Source organism: Daktulosphaira vitifoliae, unplaced genomic scaffold, assembly GCF_025091365.1.
Source record: "Daktulosphaira vitifoliae isolate Bord-2020 unplaced genomic scaffold, ASM2509136v1 Scaffold_2, whole genome shotgun sequence".
Lineage (NCBI taxonomy): Eukaryota > Metazoa > Arthropoda > Insecta > Hemiptera > Phylloxeridae > Daktulosphaira > Daktulosphaira vitifoliae.
This window is the reverse complement of record NW_026099573.1, coordinates 38279843-38303206: the sequence shown is the minus strand read 5'-3', so window position 1 is coordinate 38303206 and position 23364 is coordinate 38279843. Positions and strand designations below refer to the sequence as shown.

Here is a 23364-nt window from a genome sequence, read left to right as displayed (position 1 = left end):
AAAAAATTACAAATTTAAAAATCGCTAATTTTCGAAATTTTTTCAATTTTTTTTACTAAAAACTGCCGTAACTTTTTCAAAAATGAACATATGAATATAAATTTTTTTTTTATAGATGCTTGATATCTTTATCTATCATTTGCTATATTTTTTTTGTAAATTTGACCTTTTTTCTGCCCACAGGGGGGGATTTAAAATGACAACTTTTTCACAAAAAATTAACTTTTTCAACTTAACTTTTGAAAATGTTCCGGAAGGTCTGACACTTTTATATATATCTTAAATTAAAGCTAATGTAATGTACTTTAATTTGAAAAAAAAAAAATTTGACCTCTGGACTTGTCTTCATGGTGAAAACAGCTACCGAATGCTATTTTTGTGTGAAAATGTTCGATTTTATTATTTATATTATATTTAACTTTATAATGCTATAACTTATTGAAAAGTTTATGGATCCACACAATTTTTTTATGAGAAATAATATTTTTTAATAAACCCTTTTCATTCGACATACTTTATCTTAATCGAGATATTAATAAGGAACCAGCAGATCAAGAAGCTTTTGGAATAAAACACCAATTTTTTTTTAAATTAAACACTATCTAAAGATTTGCATCGAAGCGTTTATTTTTTATAGTGATTTTAATCACTGTCAGATATCATTATACTTGATCCAACTATACCACGGCATCACTGTGCTGCGACCCCCCTGTGCTGGGTTTTTTTTGATATAATTATGCACTCTGAAGTTGAAAAAAAAAATTATAAAGACCGTAATATTTCAAATTATATTTGTTATTAATATTTCCATTTACCCCGATTGATTTTTATTTTGTATTTTACAAAAAATAAATAATTCCATAGAAAAAGTGATATTAAACTAGTTTTAGGGCCGTATAGTAAATAAGTAAATATGAAATGACAATTTAGTTCAAACTGTACTGTTCTACTTATATTTTTGATGAAGTTGCCCTTCTCAAAAGCTGTTGAGCAGAAAATATAATCTAAAATAATCATAAACACTTTTTCGAGTGATAACCATTTGTACATATTCTCAAACTTTCCATATTTTTTTCATTGCACACTATTATACCTTATGTGTACTGTGGTTACAATGATACCGAATTCTATAATCTCTAATAATTTATTTTAAATAATATTTTTTTTCCTTTTGTCCCAATTTCCATTTACCCCACTTGACCCTATTATTAATAATAATTAGTTAATAGTCATACTATATAATTATATAACATATTTTTTATTATATTATATCATTAATTATAATATAGGTTAATGCCACTAATTCTGGCATATTTTTAAGGTTAATATATTTTTTCTAAGAATCTGAAAAATTTATTGCTTCCTTAAAAAAAGTATTTAAAATTTAAATAAATTACATACCAAATACGTTTGCTAATAACTGATTGATGACTCAATAGTGATATCGTTAACTTTTATCGTGAATTGATGTCATTCTAATAAAATATCTAAATATTACTTTAATAGTTTTACAATCAAAATGAAAACTTAAAATTTTTTAAATCAAAAAATTTGTTTTATTATACTGTTACTAATCTTATGTTTCAGAAGTCTTTCAAAATCGAAAAAAAGTACACACACTTCTAAGAGAACTCGTACTAATTCATACAGTTCATTAGAACCTAAATGGAAACGCATACGACATTCTGATTCATTTAATAATGAAAAAAACGTGGATGAAATGATCAGTGAACCTGAACAAGAATTATCAGGAGTGAATTTTCGGACCAGTCACGTTTATTATCTTCGAAAACTCAGGAGTACTGAGAGGCAGAATTCAATTACATCAGATATTAGATACCTTCCACGTACAAGATCTTTAACAGTTAATCCGAGAATCTCAGAATATGAAAATATTGGCAAACTTGCATGTCGATATTGTGATAAAATATTTGATAGTATAAACATTTTAAATAGTCATGAGTTTTCGCATATGAAAAATACAGTTTTCGAATGTGTTGAGTGTGATAAAATATTCACAGAAGAGTCCAAACTAGACATTCATAAATTATGGCACAGAACTAATAAAAAAAGTTATAAAAAGTACAAAAAAACAAAATACATGTGAGTTTTGTGTCAAGTTTTTTTTTAAACGCAAAATATTTTAAGACTCATTTGAAAGTTAAAGTTTATTAAGCCATGGTTATTTTCCTGACTATTTACAAAATATACTTCAATTTCATTAAGAAATTATATTTTCTGTATATTACCATTTTTTTTTTCATACTGTTTAAAATGTATGTTATTCATTCTATTTTTTTTTTTTTAATTTTTGTATTAAAATAAAAAAATAATATAATGTTCTTTTTTACAACAAATAATCTATATATATTTTATGAATTTTTTTTCTAAACATTTATAAAACATAAAATAAATATTTGGCTTTATTACAATTTTCATTGAAATATTTTCTATACTGTACAAAAAATTATTTATTAAGTATTAACGGCTAATTAGTCCCTAAAACTGATTGAATTAGTTAACTAATACAAATACAATTCTAATATTTACAGAAATAGATGATATTATAAATTTACTCTTATAGCAGTTAAAAAATTAAATAGTTTAAAATTTTCTTAGTGATATATACTAGGGTAAGATTTTTGTGTTCAAAAATTTCATTGTGAATATTTTGAGCAAGTAAATGAAACTTACTTAGTAATTTCTGTTTATTATATTAACTTGCACGGTTTTTAATTACATATTTTTAAAATTAATGAAACGAGCACGATCAAACACGGCAACAGAGAATAAACATCAGTTTTGCTGAAATGTCATCGAATACACTGTAATCGCGTGATCTTTTACAATTTGACTTTACATCAAGTCATAAATAATATCCATTAATTTAATAATATTAATTAGAATTCAACATGCTGACATTTTAAATCACCGTATTAGTTGACGGAATATTTCGAAACACGTAAAATAAATCAGATCCTTAATGTTTTAAAAATTAAAATCTTATTTATGTGAATATGTTGAAACTATAGCTTAATAAATATTTGTATATTGGACACATGTATAACACATTAATAATTATTTTTTTAGTGTCTTAATTTAATTGATATCAAAATTTTAAATTTTTATTCTTGTAAGATACTAAATTATTAACACTTATAAATGCATAAACAAAGATTAAAATAAAAAGATTCTAGAACAATTTTTTTTATTAATCTCTACAAAAATAAAAAAATACCGATTTATTCGTATAAATAAAATAATATATGTATTATATTATACATACACTATATAATAATAATTAGAAGAGAACACTAAAAATTATAAACACAAATTAAATATAATTACATTTCCTGTTTTGCGGCACTGAATTCTCCGAATGAATTAAGTCTTTTACCAGAAAAAAATTTGAACACAACACTGCATTGATAATAAAGCGAACAATTATTTATATATAAGGCGTCAAATTGTTTGAATGATTTTATGATTGCAAACCATTTGTAGTGAGTAAATAGTTGAATTTTTGTTTGGCTTGTAGTAATATTATTGAGAATAAGGAGAATGACCTCCGTAGAGATTTAATTGAGGTATATATTATTAATACCTCAAGATTTTTGCTCTAGTTTTGCTACTGAGTTATACTTGTACATGAAAGATATGTTGTTATTTTATTATAAAATAACAAAAATTTACAGTCATTAATTACAACAAATTTTATTATGATATGTAAAAATTAATTAAAAATCGGTATTTTTTTTTTTATCTATTTTTAATTTACTATATAGATTCATATTATGCATCAATTTACATGTTAAATATACTGGCTGGAAACTAATTATCTCGTTACTTTTTATTAAAATGATATATAATAATAAATGTTAGGAAAATTACATTTCTTTGTTTAAGATCAAATTTTGGCTGATGTTAAAAGTCCATCAGAGGTAAGTGTAAAATACACTTTTTTTATTAATTATGATTGTTATAAAAAATATTTGTTTTAAAATAATTGTTATAATAATGGTTTAGAAATTTTCAATTTAGAAAATTTTAAATTAGAAATTTCTATCAAAAATGAATAATAAATACATATTTAAAATTGTTTTTATAAAAACAACAGTTTATTATAAATAATACGTCGTATTTTCGATAGGTTATGACTGTTACGAACTTATGTACATCTAAAAAGCTTAATTATAAGTATTTAATGTTAAAAATTCATTGAAAATATGCATTAAAATATTTTGATAAAATTAATAAAACATGCAAAAAATATTTTACTAATGATACATTATGGAATTATATGCAAAAAAGTTACTTGAAATAGTAATCACTGACAAAATTAGAGCTACCTATTAACTTTGCTTGAAATGTTTACGTGCAATCAACACATTCATACCTATGAACTCCTTTATATTTAGAGAGAATTATAATTCCCTATATTTAATTCACCATGATAGTACTATACTTATTAGAGTTAATAGAAAATATATTCTAAATAAGGAAATCATATTTTATTATATTTTGTGTTAATTTTTTATGAAATAAAAAATAACTAAATAATGTTTTAATGTATTTTTATATTGCAAGGTTATTCGTTTATTCCAACTTATTTAATTAATTACGACTTGAGAGGAATATCGGAAATTTTTTTTCTTTTTATAACTTTACTTATAGTTTATAAGAGTCAACTGTTTTTTTTAATAACAACATACATATTTGACTAACTTGTAAACTTTTAAACCAGCAAGTTATATCCATTTTAAAGTATACTGTTTATGAGATACGGGTTATGGCTGTTATTAAGTTAATAAATGTCTAATGATATATATTTGAAAGTTATTCGCAGTTATTTTAAATTAAATTTAGAGTTTATTAACTAATAAAGAAATAAGTTAAAAGCACTTGAGTTAAAATTTCCGGAACTTTTACAATACTAATACTAAGAATACTACTGCTACTAAACACTAATATTCTACTTTTTAATAGTATCCAAAATATCGGATTGTTACTCAGTCAGTACCAATCGTTGGTCAGTCACCAACGATCACTAATTGAAAAAATACAAAAATGTTATTTTTCTTCAAAAAAATCAATAGTAATGACTATTTTTCAACCAAGAAAGCCTAGTTTGATCAATCCCAAAAAACTTACAAAAGTTAAAATTAATCCTTCAATATTTAAACCCAGAGCCACACATAAATTTCAAAATTTTACAAATATGACCGTGTTATATAAACCGTTGCTTGAAAATTCAAAATCAACAAGTGAAAAATCAAAAATTAAGAATACAACTCCCTTAGATGATTTTCAAACACCAATTGCTCCTTCAACAAGTACTATTAAAACTTCATCACAAAATATCAATTCAACAACAACTATTAAAACTGATAACATCAAAATGACCAAACCCGTTCCATTAAAGACACAATCTAAGTATATGAATCCTACCACACTAAAAAATGTTCAAAAAAACGTCATTAAATCAAGCTCAACAACTAAAGTAAAAAATATGACACCAAAACTTTTTGAAAAAATAAATTATTACAATAAAAATCTGAAGCTTGTTACTTCAACAACAGATTTTACAACAACAAAAATGAAAAAAAATGTTTTAAAAAAAGTTGAATTCCCAAAAAATCAGTCAAAGTCTGAGTATCTAAATTATTCTATTGATCTTATAGATACATCTTATGGTACAAGTTCTGATAACAATGTAAAAACACCTAAACTTCCTTCAAAAGACCCAACTTTTATTAAAAATATCGAAGGACACGTTGAAAATCAACCAAATAAATATGTTAAAATATATGAACCTAAATCGTCCACCAATTCTATAAAATCGAATTCTAAGAATCTTAATCAAAATACAAATAGTGGGGAACAAAAATTCGTAAAAGAAATTGAAGAGGAAAAAAAAAAAAAAGTTAATATTGCAAAGATGATAAGCGAAGAGGAAATAAATTACATCATTAAACCAGAATTACACCCCTTTGATAGTGGTGCAATTAAAATAGAGGTGAAAAATATAAATTTCTGTAGACTTAAATATTCGTAATCAGGTGGTCACAAATTTAATAGACAAGGCTTGTAATTTTTGATCCAATTATCCTTTTATAAAAAAATTAAATACATATTTTTTATTTGAGATACATTATAGAAAATATGTAGTAAATGTATTTATATTTTATTTATTTTTAGGATAGTATTAATAATTATGACCTTTTAATAAAAGAATCATTATATCGGTTGGAAGATGAAATTAAAAGACGAAATGATATAATGCAATCTCTATTAGACAAATTATTAGAAGACATGTATTTAGTCAAACAGCCTCCAACAGTAGAAATTAAAACTATGGATTTGAGTAAAAAAAACGAAGAACCAGAAGATAAGTAATTCTAAACAGTATCGAAAGCACATGAATAACATAGGAACATTTTTTAAATATTTATTTCAAGACTACATTTTTTTACTAATACCAATAAAATAAAAACCTTAGAAATTAGAAAAAATTAAACGATATAAAAAAAAAAAATTATTATATTATTTTACCGTTAAGATTAAGAATGTGATATAGACCCTATAAGTAAAACATAATAAGGTTTAATTTCTACTGAAAGTTTAATTCTACGTTCTATCTATTGTTAATGGAACAAAAATAAATACGAGTTCATTAATATTTTTGATAATAACAAATATGACTAAACTGTTTATAATGTCACGAATCAAACAGCCAATAAGTTTGCAAAGAGAAAATTGGTTGACTAGGAGAAGCGAGACATAGAAGTAATAGGTAATAATAGTGGATTGTCGTTTAGAGTTAAAACTTTGTAATGACTTGGGACAAAATGTCGACATAACTTTTAACCGAAAAATTGCCGTCACGAAACATCAATTAAACCGCAGTCGGTAGTTCTTTTCTACTGTTACTATAGGTAAAACTATTATTGCTATCATCAAGTTTTGGTGCGCATATGCATGCGGTTAAGTACTGAACAGAGTTCCGACAATAGAACTTTCCCGCGCTAGTCACTTGTGGTGACTTTTTCACAACTGTTTGATTTTAAAAATTAAACCTAAATTATTAAAGATGTACTAAAAGAAACAAATATCAAGCTCATTTGGTAAATCATTAACATTTGTCAAGGTAAGATTAATCCTTTAAAATAATTAATTTTAATTAATTACATAAGATTATGTTAATAATTTTCTTATTTACAAGAGTTATAAATTCAAAAATAATTAAAAATTATAGCAATTAAAAAATTATCATTAAATTATTCTTCATTTATGATGATTACATTAATAAAAGTATAAATGATATCCGACAGTAATTTACAACACTATCATAAAAATGCTTCGATTCAAATTTGTTAAATTTCACATTAATTCATGTATATATAGTTGTATAATCTATGATTAAAATGTCTATCAAATATTACTTGTTAAATTATTTACTGAATTAATAATAAAGAATATTTGTCTAAAAATTGTAAATAGGCGTAAATGGTCTCTTTCAAACTTTCCCTGTACTTAGCATTTCCATTTCTCTTAAATAACATACTACAGGCAATTTAATTATTTTTAGTTTATTTTGTTAAAATTTAATTAGCGTCAGTGTATTTAAAAACATGTAATAAAAGTTTTTGAATGCAGAAAAATATTTTTAAAATAAAATGTCATATTTTATAGTACTTTTAAGATACATTTTAGAACTTGTAAAAGTGAGGGAATTTTTTCTAATTTTTGACTTATAATTTCAACTACATTAAAATCAAATTCTTTTAATGCATTAATTATCAAAATCAGACCTTTAAAATCTAAGAATTTTCATGGACAAACATAAAAATAAACTTGCATGATAAAACCAAGAACTCTGCGTCGAAGCTAAAAGTAAATAGTAAAATAAAATGATTAAAGTGACAGTATTCGTAAAGTGACAAGAGATAGAGTTATAACTAATCCTATATCTATCAAAAACAAATCTATGAGGACATAATAAATTATTAGGATTTCTAAAAAGAATTAATAATATCTTTCAGAGCTCTGTATGATAAATATTGAATGTTTTAAAAACCATAAAAATCATCAAATAATGTTACACTAAAATAATAATAAAATCATAACATATAGGATTAAATTTTAATTAGTTAGAAAAGTGATATGTTAAATGGTATATGGTTAAAGTAAATAGAGTAGCAATTCTGTTATTAATTAAAAAATGGTTCGTGTTTATTTATATTAAAATAAAAAACACTTATGTAACGCTATCAAACTACTGTAAATATGCCACAATAATTGTAGTAACATTACTAGGTATAATACAAGAAATATAACCTACAATATCGTCGTTGCTAATAAAGATGTGAATGTTAAATGAAATGAAAATTTTTAATTTATTTATTATATATATTAGTTTCTTTATTTAAAATTTAGAGTAGGCGTAGGAAAAGTGGTGACGCTCCCACCGCCCAATGCACTCTGAATACATTGCAGTAGACCTACACTCCATTGGTTGGAGTAGACTGCTCCTCTAGATTGGGGGTTAAGAGCAGGGCTAACAACTCTGCATTGTCAAAAAATCATATGTTCAGGATTCACACACCAAACTTTGGAATAGAGATAATGGAAAAAGAACTGGAAATCAGAAAATAGACTTGCTTTGGGGTACATAGAACGTAAGGACCATGCAGAAACATGGTGCGGATTTGGAATTAATGAGGAAAGTGGAGAAATATAGAATGAAGTGTGTAACTTTGAATGAAGTGAGATGGATAGATGTCATGACAACTAAGATATCACAAAGATCCATATTTAATGGTAACTGTGAGCATGGCCACAGTTTAGGAACGGGCTTTGCTGTACATAAGTGAATTATACATGCAGTAAAAATCTTCAAAGATATCAACTCAAGACTTTCAACATTAACATAAAAACAGAGAATGCTGATATTGTATTTATTAATGTACATGAACCAAATGAAGAGGAGGATGAAGAGGATTCATCGGAGAGAAGTTTTAGAATAGTTCTGGGAAATTTAAATGCAAAATTCAGTCAAGAGGCCGGATACAAGAATAATATTAGATCTCAGGTTATGTAATTTTGTCAATTTTAATTAATCGCTTGAGTTTCATTTTTATCCATATACCAAGTAATAGATGGTCAGAGCCTATATCCGCACCACGTAAGGTTCTTATATTTACCATGCTACTTTTAAATCTATTTGAGACTAACTCATGGTCAATTTGGTTCTATGTTTTCCGTTCAGAGAGAACCACGTGTACTTCTGTATATTTTTTCTCGGAAATATGGTACTTTTTATTATTAGCCTTTTTCCTACAGCAAAGTCAATTAATTTTGTTCCGTCATCATTAGCAATTGCGTGTAAGTTCTGAGATCTAATATTATTCTTGTATCTTAAGAAAATAGTATCAAGGAGAAAAAATGATCGATGGCATATAAATAAATTATAAGAAGAAAAGGCAAATGATGAGTTTAAATAACTTACAAACAATATAAATATAAATGAGAGAACCGATATAAACTATAGGTGGGGTATTATAAAGAGCACGGTGACAGAAGCAGCATCAAAGACTCTAAAAGAAAATAAAACGACAGTACCTAGAATGGATAATAACAGAGAAAGCAAGTATGATAGAAGAAAGAAGAAAGCAGCGGAAATACAGAGAACTAAGAAATCTTGTAATACGAAAGTCAAAAGACGCAAAGGAAACAATTTTAGAGGAAAAATGCAAAGAAATAGAGGTACAAATGAGGAGTGGTAGCAAAAATGCAGCTTAAATAAATAAAAATAAATAAATCAGTTTAAAATTTCTTTAACGATTATAAACCAAAAAGGGGTCAATAGAGATTAACAACGGAGTAATTATTTACGAGGACAAACATAGAGGGAACATATGGAAGAAATATCTAGAACAGCTATATGAGAGGCTAGAACTCACGGGACAAGAAATAGAGCATGAAGAAGTAATGGATAATAGCTCAAATTATAGTGTACTGAGAGAAAAATTCGATAAAGCACTTAAAGATCTGAAAAAGAAGAAGACTGCAGGGATTGACGAATCCAAGCAGAAATTTGGAAAGAATCTGGCGAAATCATGCACAGTCAGCTTTTGAAACTCATGGAGGAGATATTTAACTCAGGAGAACTTCCTCTAGACTTTACTAAGTGTATGATTATTCCTATCCCGAAAAAAGCAACCGAAAACTAATGTGATCAAGATATAAGTGTTCGACAATGTCAACTGAGCAATAATGTTCCAGATGCTTAAAAAAGCGGGTATAAAATACACTGAAAGGAGACTACTCTTTAAACTATACCAGAAAAAACAGCTGTTATACGATTTGGCGAAACTGAGGAAGAAGCACATATAAGAAAAGAAGTAAGGCAGGGTTGTACTTTCTCAGCTAGCATATTCAATGCATACATCCAGGAGGCAATTGGCATAATAAAAGAGAAAATACATTTGGATATAAAGATAAATGGCAGGAAAATCGATATGCTACGATTCGCAGACGATGTAGCAGTCACAGCTGAAAATGAAGAAGAATTGCAAAGGATGCTGAGGTGTATGGAAGAAACTCTGCTCAATGAACTGAGTATGAAAATAAATACGAAAAAGACCAAAGTTCTCGTATCCAGCAGGAGCCATAATATTACGACAAGAATTCATCTGCAAAATAACCAAGAAATAAAGCAAGTAGAAGAGTTCGCATACTTGGGAAGCATAGTAAGTAATGATGGCAGAAGTAAAAAAGAAATAGTAATGCGAATATGCCAAGCTAATAAAGCTTTTAACAATAAAATAGGCCTTTTTACTTCAAAAAATATTAGCAAACACGTCAGAATAAATCTCCTGAAGACATTCGTATGGAGTATAATGCTGTAATTGAAAAAATTTATCTCGTTTCCCGTAAATGGGGGAAATCTCCAAAAAAATTACAAATTTAAAAATCGCTAATCTTTGACATTTTTTCAATTTTTTTTACTTAAAACTACTATAACTTTTTAAAAAAATATATAATCAATATAATTTTTTTTTATAGAAGCATGATGTCTTTACCTATCATTTGGTATATTTTTTTATAAATGTGACCCTTTATTTGCCCACAGGGGCGATTCAAAATGACAATTTTCAAACTTAACTCATGAAAATGTTCCGGACACTTTTATATATATCTTAAATTAAAGATAATGTAATATAGTTTATCATAGAGAAAAAAAAAGTTCTGACTTTATTTTATCTTCACGGTGAACATGGCTACCGAATGCTATTATTGTCCGAAAATTGTCTTTTTCAATTTTTTAGGGTAATGTCTTCAACTAGATACGATTGTGATCTTTTGACGTATCGTTGAAAAAAATCGATTCGGTGAGAGCTGAGAAAAAGTGGTAACAGACACAAAAAAAAAAACACATCATAGTAAAACTAAACCTTCTCAACTTCGCATTGAAGCTAAAAAAAATTCCATATCAAATACATAAGACTGATACTTAGTCATTAATTTAGTGTAATACTTATTTTTTCATATCAAAGATGATCTAAAGGATTAGTAAATTTATTTAATTATTAATTAATAATTAATGCTAATATGTGAGTATTTGAAATGTTTTGAGTTTTTTTTTATTAAGACTAATAAATTTTTGTTATTTTTGGTGAAATATTATATACATTTTTTTTTCTAAATCAATGAATATTTTTTTACACAAATTTAATTTATAGTAGCTTTGATATATATATATATATATAAATTTCAATTTAATCTAATATTTTTTTCTATGTGCATGTTTATTGATTTAAATTTTATTTTATTTTTGGCATTAGTTTAAATTTTTTTGTAAGTAGTTATTTATAAAAGCTAATGTTATTTTAATATAAAAAAAATTTATCATTATGGATTGCAATAATAAACCAAATAAAAGACTTTGTTTTTGTGATGAGGATAATATGGAAGGAGGTGTAATAAAATGTTCAAATGTAAAATGTCCAGTTGTACATTTCCATGGAAAATGTATAAAGGTCTTCAGAAAGTTAAAGACCATTTGGTAATGTCTAATATACAGACAAAATTTAAAAAATTCATCTAAATCACTACCTCAAGTAACGATAAATAAAAATTATGCCAAATTGTCAGAGTATATTATAAATTATGGTATGAGTAATGGGAAAAGAGCATTAAGGAAAGGTTGTTAGAATAAACCACCTGAAGAAATTCATGGTACAGACTCTGTTATTGAAGATGATGACATTGAGAAATGTGAAGAAAGTCACAATAATGAAGAAAACAACTCTAAAAACATAGAATAAGAAGAGTTAACACTAAAACATCTATATAATTTTATGAAACAACAGATGACAACAAAGCAACAAGTAGAAGACACAAATAAAAGAATTTATGAATTTAAAAATTTAAAAATGAAGTTAATAAAACAATTAATATACAAAATGAAAAATTAGACGCAATGAGTAGTCACATGGCAAAAATAAGCGATAGATTTAGCAAAGTTGAACCATTTGATAGTAGGATAACTAATGAAAGAATCGAAACAATTGAAAAAAATACAATTTTAGAAGAAAAAAAATAGAAAACTTAGAACGAGCTGTAGCAAAAATAGAACATATCTTATACGACAGTAAGGTGATCAGATGCATTTCCACTTTGGATTTAACAGCATCATCGTTTTGGAAAATTCCGTTACAAAAGAATAGTAGACAATACATAGCTTTTGCTTTTCAAAACATTGTTTACCAGTACAAAGTAGTACCATTTTAATTGAAAAACAGTTTAGCTGCGTTAGTCAAACTATTACACCAAATTTTGCCACAAAAACATAATAGATATGCTTATACGTCGGATGATATTAGTCAGATCTGATAATATCAAGAAAATTTAGCACATCTAAAACATGTATTTCAAACATAAAGAGTAAATGGTGTTTTACAGTAAATTTAAAGAAATCAAAACTATTCCCTCCATCTATTTTTTGGTCTACTGACAGCTTCCGGATTACTACTCTCTCCTCAAACCACCTAAGTCCATTTTCTCTCATTTTATCCACCATTGACGCTACATCCATATTTTCTCTTATATGATCGTTCCTTATCCTATCTTCTTTAGTCACTCAACCCATCCATCTAAGTATTCTCATCTTTAATACACTCATTTTCTGCTCTATTCTCTTGTCAACTGCCCAATACTCATAATAGAATATGAAAAAATATGGAAGACTACTTAGCGTGCTCCGATTTTGAAAATTTTTTTTTCAAAAAAGGTATTTAAGAGTAGTAACGAGACTCCAAGAAAATTATTGGCGAAAAATTTTTAGGACCGCCTGCATTCGTTTTAAAATTTTGAACATATTCGAAAAAACGCTAGCTGACGTCAACGTTTAACATCTTAAAATTGAAAATATTTATCAGACCCACGCAAAGACATAAAATAATTAATTCAATCCATTCATTTTTTACCGTTTTACTAGTATTTTTCATTTTTATGTTCACGCGCATGTTTTAAATAAGAGTATTGTCTCATTTTTTCATATATATTGACTCTGAATAAATAATGAATTCTTATGTCAATTTTTCTATTTAATTCATGTTTAATACATATTATAGTTATCATATATGAATTGAATACTTATTTTTTTCTTATTATTATATCTTTTTGTTTTGATATTCTATTAGTTATTTTTATTTTTTGTTTGGTTTATAAAGTATACAGATACCTTCTGTATGAATCAATATAATTTTATAATACTATTTATATACCTCTTTCATTCGGCATACTTTTTTTTAAATCGGACCATATCCCTTTATATAAGAGGGTTCTAAACTTGAAAATTCATATAAAAAATAGAACTTTTCAACTCAATTTTTGAAAATGTTCCGAAAATACTGACACTTATATATAAGGTAGAACGGATCTAACTGAGAACTCATATAACTTATGATCTACATAACATTTTATATATATTTTTTTTTAATAAATTTTTACAATATAGAACTATATTTAAAATATGTTTTATGTTATTTTTCGCAATTATAAAAAATATTTTAAAAATTAATTTTTTTATTAAAATTTGTTTTAAGATTTTAAGATAGCCATCTTATAGATAAGTTTAAAGAAAAATTTTGATACCAAAAACACTTACTTTAATTCAGTAGTTACGTTTATACAGCATTTTGAAGTTTGTAAAATTTTGATTTTTTTTACAATTTTCCTATGGTATCAAATGTTAGTCCATAATATGTAAAGTACAGAAGTAAACACTAATTACATTATTTACTGGTAACACTACGCGATTTCTTTTCCATGGATAATAATAACATTTAACGGGCTTTATACAGAAATGATTATCTCTAATCTTTATTACAAAAGTTAGAAATATTATCGTATGTCAACTAAGAGTGTTGTATGGTTAGTCAAGTTAAATGTGATATTTTTGATGAAAGTTCCTTGTAGACCTTTGTATTTATTAATACAAAATATTAATATTTATATATTTATTAAATATAAAAAAAAATTGTATAAAGTGTTGCATCGAACTCTTTCATTTATATACATGTTTGTTATTGAAGTGACGAAATATACTACTTTACATTTTTTATTATATTTCCATAAAAATTACAATATTAAATTATTAAATATTAATTTCTTATTATATTTAATTTCTATAATAAGTATTTAAACTTTTAAAACTAAAAAATACTAATCACGATATAATTAAGGAAATAGGAGTTATTGTTGCTTTTGTAAACACTATCTACAGATTTGTATTGAAGCGTTTTTTATGATAGTGATTTTAATCACTGTCAGATATCATCTGTACTTGTACCCAACTATCCCACGTCTATATCGTTCCGCGACACCACTGTACTACCATTTTTTAACGGATTTCATTTTTTATCATCACTTTAATCTTAAGAAAAAAAAAATTTCTTTAGCATGTTTGAAGAATATCCAAAGAGGCTTACGCGCCAAAGGCGCGTGAAGCTTTTACGGCCCAAGGTCTAGCTAGACGAAGCCTAGTATTATTAATTAATAATAAATAAGTCATTTTTTCAATATTTAAATATGAAAAATCACTGTATTACTTTCTACTTCACTTTAACCAAATTATTAGTATATAGCAATACAATAAAATCCATAAATAAAGATACTATACTTAATGATTAAAACTGATAATATGGTCAAAATTGATCCACAAGAATCTAATAAAATAAATCCACTCAATTTTTTTATCTATAGAATGAGTGGGAAAATAAAAAAAAATTCTAAAAAGAAAAAATCAATCCCAACAAACACTGACGATAATTTAAAAGTCTTGTTACAAGATGAAGCATTTGTTTATTGTAAATTCAAAAATTACAGAAAAGCTATTCAACAATATACTTGGGTAAGTAATGAAAATTTTATTAACACTTTAAATTTTTCATACCGACATTTATATTAGCATTCATATAATTCTAGTTATTTCAACTTATTATTTATTTTTACGATTGTTAATAAATAAATATATTTTCATTTTACAATTTTACAATTTTATAAGTTTACAAAATTATATTTTAATCCATAAAAATCGATTTTTTTAAATTTAAAAAAATACTTTTTAGTTCATAAAATTAAACTTTTAATAAAATACAATATCATAAATTTATAGTTATATAAATTGCACTATAAAACCCTATTTAAATAATTTAATAGTTTTAAGGTTATAGTTGAGTTATTGATACTAGATATAAATAACACTAACAGCTCAAATCAAATTACTTTATTTTAAACTAAATTTGTAATTTTTTTAATGGAAATGTACGTATCATAAATTTTAATTAATTATGTATTTTTTAATTATTAAATATCATATTATATGAATGCATGGCCTTTAACTTTATGCAAACATATTTCTGATTTTTTCAATAAATCATTTAAAATTTTTTTAAGTGATTATTGTACAAAATTATTATTAATAAAAACTGGCTATAGCATTTAGAAAAATATATTATTATAATATTTTTTTAATTAATAATATATTGTTTGGCTATATTTCTTCAAAGCATGCCATAAGAAATCAAATACTTGCATACGAAGATAAAATATGCTAGTTAGAGGGCATATTAAATTCTAGTCCGTTAACTTCTTTGTCAAACAATCCTCACGATCTATGTGCTTTAATTCTCCCAATTGTCCACAACGAACTGTGCACATGGACAGGATTGAATAGGTACATCCTGGTCCGGACAATGTAGTACGAGTTGTTACTGTAAAAATATAAAAAGGGGGAGTTTACAAATGGACAGCAATCAAACAAGTCGAATTAACTGTGGGCCAATGATAAGCATATTCCATATCATAAGTCCTTATTTCCTTTAAGGTATACATTTTTTAATTTATCATTGTTTTTTAATACCTACTATTATAATTAATATTATTGGTGTTTATTCATTTAACACGTGTTGTTGAAATTTTATATTGTTATTTATGAGCTTTTCTTTTGTATTTTTTTTTCAACACTGTTCATTCAAATTTGGAATTATAATGGTCGTGTGACATTTTGATGAGAAGTAGTGGGTACAGACGTGGATGCGATTTCATTTAATTTACTATTTACTGTTTAGTGACTAGCGAGTCGCTCGGTCATTTTGACTGCATCCTGTCAGCTAAAGATAATATTTATATTATAAATATACATAATGCAGTAGTATACGTATTTCTCTATTTTTGTCTTTTCATTTACACGGTATTGTTCCATCATCATATTACGGACGTGTTTGTTCGTGTATATACTCTGTTGTCCTACTATTCTTACACACTTTTCTCCATTTCATTTTAGTCCACGCCGTCTTGCCATTCATCGTCATCACCGTTATCAACACTTCACATCAAGTTTTACATGACCGTTCATCCAACGTCCTATCCATCAATTCATCCATCGACTCAATGGGCCCCAACTTAAAGCCATCCATAATATGATGAGTATTCTTTTGACGTTTGTTCGATTTTATATAATTAATTGTATTATTTGCATCATTATTGTATTAACTTAATACTATTAAGTAATAATTGGCTCCGTCCACATTATTTGTGTTCTTCATTTTATAAATTCCTTGTATATTTATAATAAAACGTGCATTACTTCTTTAATCTTTATTAAATACCATATACAGTCTATTCTTCTTGCTTCTTTCGTTTCTATAAACCCTTTTATTACCTCAGATTATATAACAATATTGCTACTACATACTTTCTGTCTAACTTGAATGATAATTCAATAAAATATAGATTTTGCAAATATATATATATATATATATATTTTAACGCTTTATAAGCCCATTAAGGCTTTATAAGCCACCCCCATATGAGGAGGTTTCTAAACCATTGTTACTCCGAGATGGGTGGTTAGCCCTTTACCGGAAAGAAGAATGGCGACTCCAATTACCGAACTGATCTCTAGTTCGGCAAATGAAGCAACCCGTGACCGAGTTTCGATCTAGAGGCAGTGCGCGTCAAGCACTGCCGCGTTATCTACTCGGCCACACCGTTCTTCTGCAAATATATTTTATCAATATTAAATTCTTATTAAGTTAGCATGTATTTCACTGATTGTTTTTTTTTATTGTAAATTTTGAGTTTTTTCTTCAGACAACATGCATGCAATTCTTTTTAAAAATACTTTTCTATTTCATAATATTTGATTGCACTAGTCACTTCATGACTGAACACTTTCAATTTCAGTTAAAGTAACTAAATAAACAGTTAGGGTAATTGTTTTGTCCTTCGATGACATAGTTCCCTCGGAAGCTATGGGTTTGTAAGGTTATCAGTTTGGTTACCATGGTTATACAAAGGTGTTGTATCGAATTCACTCACCTTAAGTGTTACTCGAATCACTTTGGTTGGACTATATCTATTATTCTAATTAAATTAATAATAAAACGGTTACTAATATAATCTGTATTCTTTAAACAAAAAATTAAGTCACATTAACTTTAGTGCACAGTATTCATGATGCTTCTTGAGTTGCCAAATAAGTATATGCTTTTATCAACTCAACATAAAAATGCACGAGTGATATAGTATAAAAATAATTTAAGTCGCACTTTATCTGTACTTGAAAGCAATTTTTAAATCACTTATTAATGAAGAATTCTTAAATTATATTAGACTAATAATGTTATAAATACAAAACAATTAGCTCAAAAAAGGTCAGTACAAAAAAAAATTTTTCATAAAATTTATATTAAGCCTCAAATAATTTAAAGTATAATTTTTACAGCATGTTATAAAATACTATATTTTAATAATGTAGATAAATGCTTTCTAACTTTTATAGAGTGTCTAATCAATTTTTTTTTACGTATGTAATGCTCATAATTTTGATCAAAAAACTTATTTCCTTGGCTAAAAACTAAAAGCTAGATAGATGTTATTTGGATGCACTTGTATAATAACCTTTACTGAAGTACAAAGTATTTTCTTTCGTTTCATCTCTTCTCCAAAATATTTCTTAACTCTAAAATAGACAATCTGTAAGATGGCAGCTTTGGGCGATACATCGGGCGATATACTACCAACCAGTGAACATATCAAAGATATTTTACAAATGACCAGAGACTCGGAGATGATCCAGAGCTATGTTCGGGTTGCTAAAGTCGATGATGACGATGATGACTACGGAAGAGGTGACTTTGAAGAGGTACAGGGGCTTGGTCGAAGCCACAGGAATTCTGGGATAAACGGTACAAATGGACTAAATGGGGAACATAGTGGTCGTATAAAAGCTGGAAGCAGTGACAAAGGGACTAATCGAGGCTACTCAAAAAGACATGGGTGTCAACCGGGGTCGGCAACCACTACATTTAATGAACTAGCAGAAGAATTCAAAACACGAAAATCAACTACAGGAGCTGTTATCGATAAATCTTCTTTAGGAGGTTTATGGACCGGCAAGCGGCATAAGCGAGACTCTCGTTCTCGTTTACTAGAGGAAGTATATACAGACAAAGATAGAGCAGCTGCCGTTAACCTTGGGACTCGTGATATAAAAGCTTCTCTTCGAATGAAACGCCGTCAAGACCGGAACCACACGTTACACATACCGTCCACGGCTGAGTCACCTACTCTTTTAGCTCTAGCTCGTCATTGTATGAATGATGTCAAAGTATCTTTGGACTTTATCGACAAGGTTTGGATCCCATAAGCCAAACTGTTTTTTGTGGTGTATAAATTACATGAAATTTCTCATTCATTAAATTTTGTTTTCTAATGAAATATTAATACCTACAGTATTACTAATATTACTAGTATTACTATGTTTCACACAAATGTTTTATAATTTAATAATGAAAAATGGATTTTATAATTATAGTTAATCAAATAACTGTTTCTCTATTGTAGGCTTTAGAGTTGAGTCCCAATGACAAAGCAGCTTTAGTATCTAGGAGTAAATGTTACTTACTACTTGGCCAACCACATTTAGCATTAAAAGATGCAGAAGTAGCTCTAAAGGAAGATAGTACTTATTTGAAAGGTAAAATTTCAGAGTTACCTATGCAAAATTACATTATGTATTTTGCATTACACATAAATATATATAGAGTGATCGATTAAGGATAAGACACTTATTTTCTTGGAAACTATAGAAACTTTATAATTGACGGTAAAGGAAAAAATTATTTGAAAATTAGTTATTTTAATTTATAAGAAAAAATTGTTTGTAATTTCTTTTTACCACTTTATTAAATTAAAAAAACGGTAGCACAGTGGGGTCGAGGCACAGTGTAGACAAGGCATAGATATGACAAGTATAGATGATATTTGACGGTGATTAAAATCACTATCATAAGAAACGCTTCGATGCAAATCTGTAGATAGTGTTTCATTTAGAGAAATTGGTAGATTATTGCAAAAGCAACATCAACTCTTATTTCTTTGATTATATCCTAATTAGTAATTCTTTGATTTTAAAATATAATATATGAATAAATACTAATTATAATTATTAAATTTAGTATGAAAATAAAAAAGTAAAAAAAATTTAATAAGTTTAATTTCTTATGTCTTATGACCTTTATTCTATGTCAATTAAACTATATAATATTCATGAAAGTCAATATATACTCCTAATAAGATATTTTAAAATAAAATAAAATACAAAACCTAGAATTTTAATAGAAAAATAGCATATTTTTGAATACGGTAGCCATTTGCGCATAGAAGATAGGTCATCGGGACAAATTTTTTTTTTCATTTTATAGTACATAAAATAAGCTTTAATTTGATATATGTTTAAAGGACGCAGTATTTCCGACACACTTTTAAAAGTTAAGTTGAAAAAGTTCTATTTTTTATAGAATGTTTCAAGTTTTGAACGCCCCCTATATATGGGAAAATTGTCAAATGTTAAAAAAAAGTATGTCAAATGAAAGATGTACTTACAATGTATTTAGAAAAAAAAATGTGTGCTGATAATTACATTTTTCGAAAAGTTATAGCACTTATAAGTTGAAAATTTAAAATCGAAAATTTTAACACAAAATTAGCGTTTTTTTAACTACGGCAGCTGTTTAAATGTAGAAGATAAAGTGTCGGGACAAATTTTTTTTTTCATTTTGTAGTACATAAAATAAGCTTTAATTTGATATATGTTTAAAGGACGCAGTATTTCCGGAACATTTTCAAAAACTACGTTGAAAAAGTTAGTTTTTGTAAAAAAGTTGCTATTTTAAATGCCCCCCAATGAGCAGGATAAGTGTTAGATTTTCAAAAAAATTATATTAAATGAAAGGGAAACATCTAATGTTTTAGTATAAAAAAAAATTATGTTGATTTGTTGATTTTTGAAAAAGTTATGGAAGTTTTAAGAAAAAAAAGTGAAAAAAATGACGAAATTTACCGATTTTTNTTAAATTTGTAATTTTTTTGGATATTTCCCCCATTTGCGGGGAACGAGGGAATTTTTTTCAATTTTTAAGGGTAATGTCTCCAACTAGATACGATTTGTGATCTTTTGACGTATTGTTGAAAGAAATCGGTCCAGTGAGAGCTGAGAAAAAGTGGCAACAGACATAAAAAAAAAAAACACCTCATAGTAAAATTAATACCTTCTCAGCTTTGCATCGAAGCTAATAGACATCCCATTAAAGAAAATTAAAGTTAAGTTTTTTAAAGTCTGAAGGAATGAAAAAGAAATATTTAAGTACATATTATTATAGTTTTTCGATACTACTTTTATTTTATAGAAAATATTAAATAATTACTAAGCAAATGAGTGTCTTATTCTGTATCTTAATCATTTACCATGTGTATATGCATTTTATTCAAAAATTAATGTCAACTTTATTTCTATAGCTATTTACCAGAAAGCCGAAGCTCTTTATCATCTAGGTGATTTTGAACATGCTCTTGTATTCTATCATCGTGGATTACACGTAAGACCAGAACTAGAACAGTTTCGACTAGGCGTACAGAAAGCCAGAGAAGCTATCGAAAATGCTATAAGTAATATAACAATGTATATAATTAGTGGTTTATTAAGAAGAGTAATTTTTTCCAGGTAAAATAAGAGAAATAACCAAAAGTAAACCAGGTTTTATAGTAAAATATAACGAAACCAAACAAGAACCCACAATAAGAAGAACAAAAATTTCACCCAAAATTCAATCGAAACTCTTACTTAGAGAATTATGTATAGACAAAAATTACTTAGAACATTTAACAACCGATCCTAGTGAGTTGAATCGTCGTTAAAAATTTAAGACTGTTTTTATAAAATAAGTTTAATACTCATAGAAGGATACAAATTTTGAAATAGCTAAAATCTCGTCTAATCTATAATCTATCATTGCAAAATATGTTTTTATATTAATATTGTATTAATTTGTGATTTAGACTTGGTAAGCGCTAACCAGGAAAACAAAAACCAAATACTAAATGAAATAGAGGATGGCATTAATTTTTTGAATAGCAGAGAAGAATTTTGGAAACAACAAAAAATTGTTGGTTAATCTGTTATTGTGAATTTATTTAATTTATAACCATATTTTATGACAAAAAAATATTTATGCCTTTATCTTGAAAAAATTTCGCATTTATATTTAATAAAAATAAGTCGATATTTTTAAATCTATAACTACGTTTTACAGATCTATTTAATATATTTTACACACTAATAATTATTAATTATAATTAAAACACTTTTTACAAGTCGTTATATTTTTCGTTGATGTTCTTAATAAAAACAACAACTAATAAATCACGAGTTGTAATATAAATAATATGTTTAGTTTAATTGATGTCAAAAACGTAGCAACTTAGTAAATATTTTGAACTAATCAAGTGTTCAATGTGTATGGTTCATTTATTTAATTCTATTTATACGAAATGACGTAATTTAACAAAAAAATAAATAAGTAATCAAACTTAAAAGAATTAAATGTCTTTACTTTAAATATTTAAAAAAAATAATTGAATTAAAATCGTAAAATTCAAGCCGCGCTTTGTAAAATGATGATTTAAATAAAAAATCGAAAGGAAACATATTTTTATTCCCATATTCGAGTTAAAAATGTATTACCATTCATAATTCCTAAAAAAAAATAATTCATTCAAATTTTCAATTATTGAAAAATTGAAATTCATTCCGTGTGCATTCCAAAATAAATTTTTTATGAAAATATTAAATCACCTATATTTTGAAAGGAGTAACTTTAGATAAAAGCACTTTTATACAGGGGTGACATAAAGGGTTTAAATAAAGAGTGAATAGTAATCCCCCTTAAGGTACCCTGACCTAGCAGCGACTGGTCACTGCATGACAGTCGCCGCAACGTCATACAACAAACGAAAAATTACCGCCATTATCAGATATTGTACGTATTTTAAACAATTCATATCAGTGTGCTTTTTGTACTACGACTATTGAGTCTGTAATGTCTTATTTATAGTATTGATCGGTTTGAAAATCAATAACATAAATTAATTATTTTTTGTTGTTATATATTTTTTATGATTTATTATTATTTTAAATAGATATATTAATTTAAATAAAATTATTTTATACAACAGCATGTTTTATACAACTTAAGTTTAAATGTGTGTGAAGTTAGCAGTTCTAATCAGATATAATTAGAATATACACCGCAAGAGGGCGCTACTTAGTTTAAAAAAATGTTATATTATATTGTACTTTTGACAAAGTTCCGAGGGGTGTTCACTTAAAAGTTATGTTCAAAATAAAAGTTTATAAAATTTCCTATCGAATAGCATAAGTAACAAATGGTACTCGAGTGTCCAAGTAACCGTATGAGAGAAATTGCTGGGCAATTTTAATAGTAGTCACACTAT

The 23364-nt window shown here is 26.4% G+C and overlaps 2 protein-coding genes across 3 annotated transcripts in view; both read left to right on the top strand.

The window, feature by feature from the left end:
* Window positions 1–2107, top strand: part of LOC126898230 (zinc finger protein 493-like) — a 4516-nt gene extending 2409 nt beyond the window's left edge. Inside the window, exon 3 of the mRNA XM_050672170.1 lies at window positions 1588–2107. Within this exon, the coding sequence (XP_050528127.1) occupies window positions 1588–2107 (520 nt within the window). The remainder of the gene's footprint in view (window positions 1–1587) is intronic.
* Window positions 2108–15310: 13203 nt separating this feature from the next.
* Window positions 15311–22348, top strand: LOC126898641 (uncharacterized). Of its 2 annotated transcripts, XM_050672895.1 has the most exons (7): window positions 15311–15418; window positions 16853–16995; window positions 18542–19204; window positions 19417–19549; window positions 21370–21519; window positions 21575–21748; window positions 21910–22348. In XM_050672895.1, the coding sequence occupies exons 3-7, from the start codon at window positions 18554–18556 to the stop codon at window positions 22023–22025; spliced, it is 1224 nt and encodes a 407-aa protein (XP_050528852.1). In that variant the 5' UTR covers window positions 15311–15418; window positions 16853–16995; window positions 18542–18553; the 3' UTR covers window positions 22026–22348. The 2 variants fall into 2 exon arrangements, with proteins under 2 accessions (XP_050528852.1, XP_050528853.1); XM_050672896.1 differs by lacking the exons at window positions 15311–15418; window positions 16853–16995 and adding an exon at window positions 17310–17973.
* Window positions 22349–23364: the final 1016 nt, after the last annotated feature.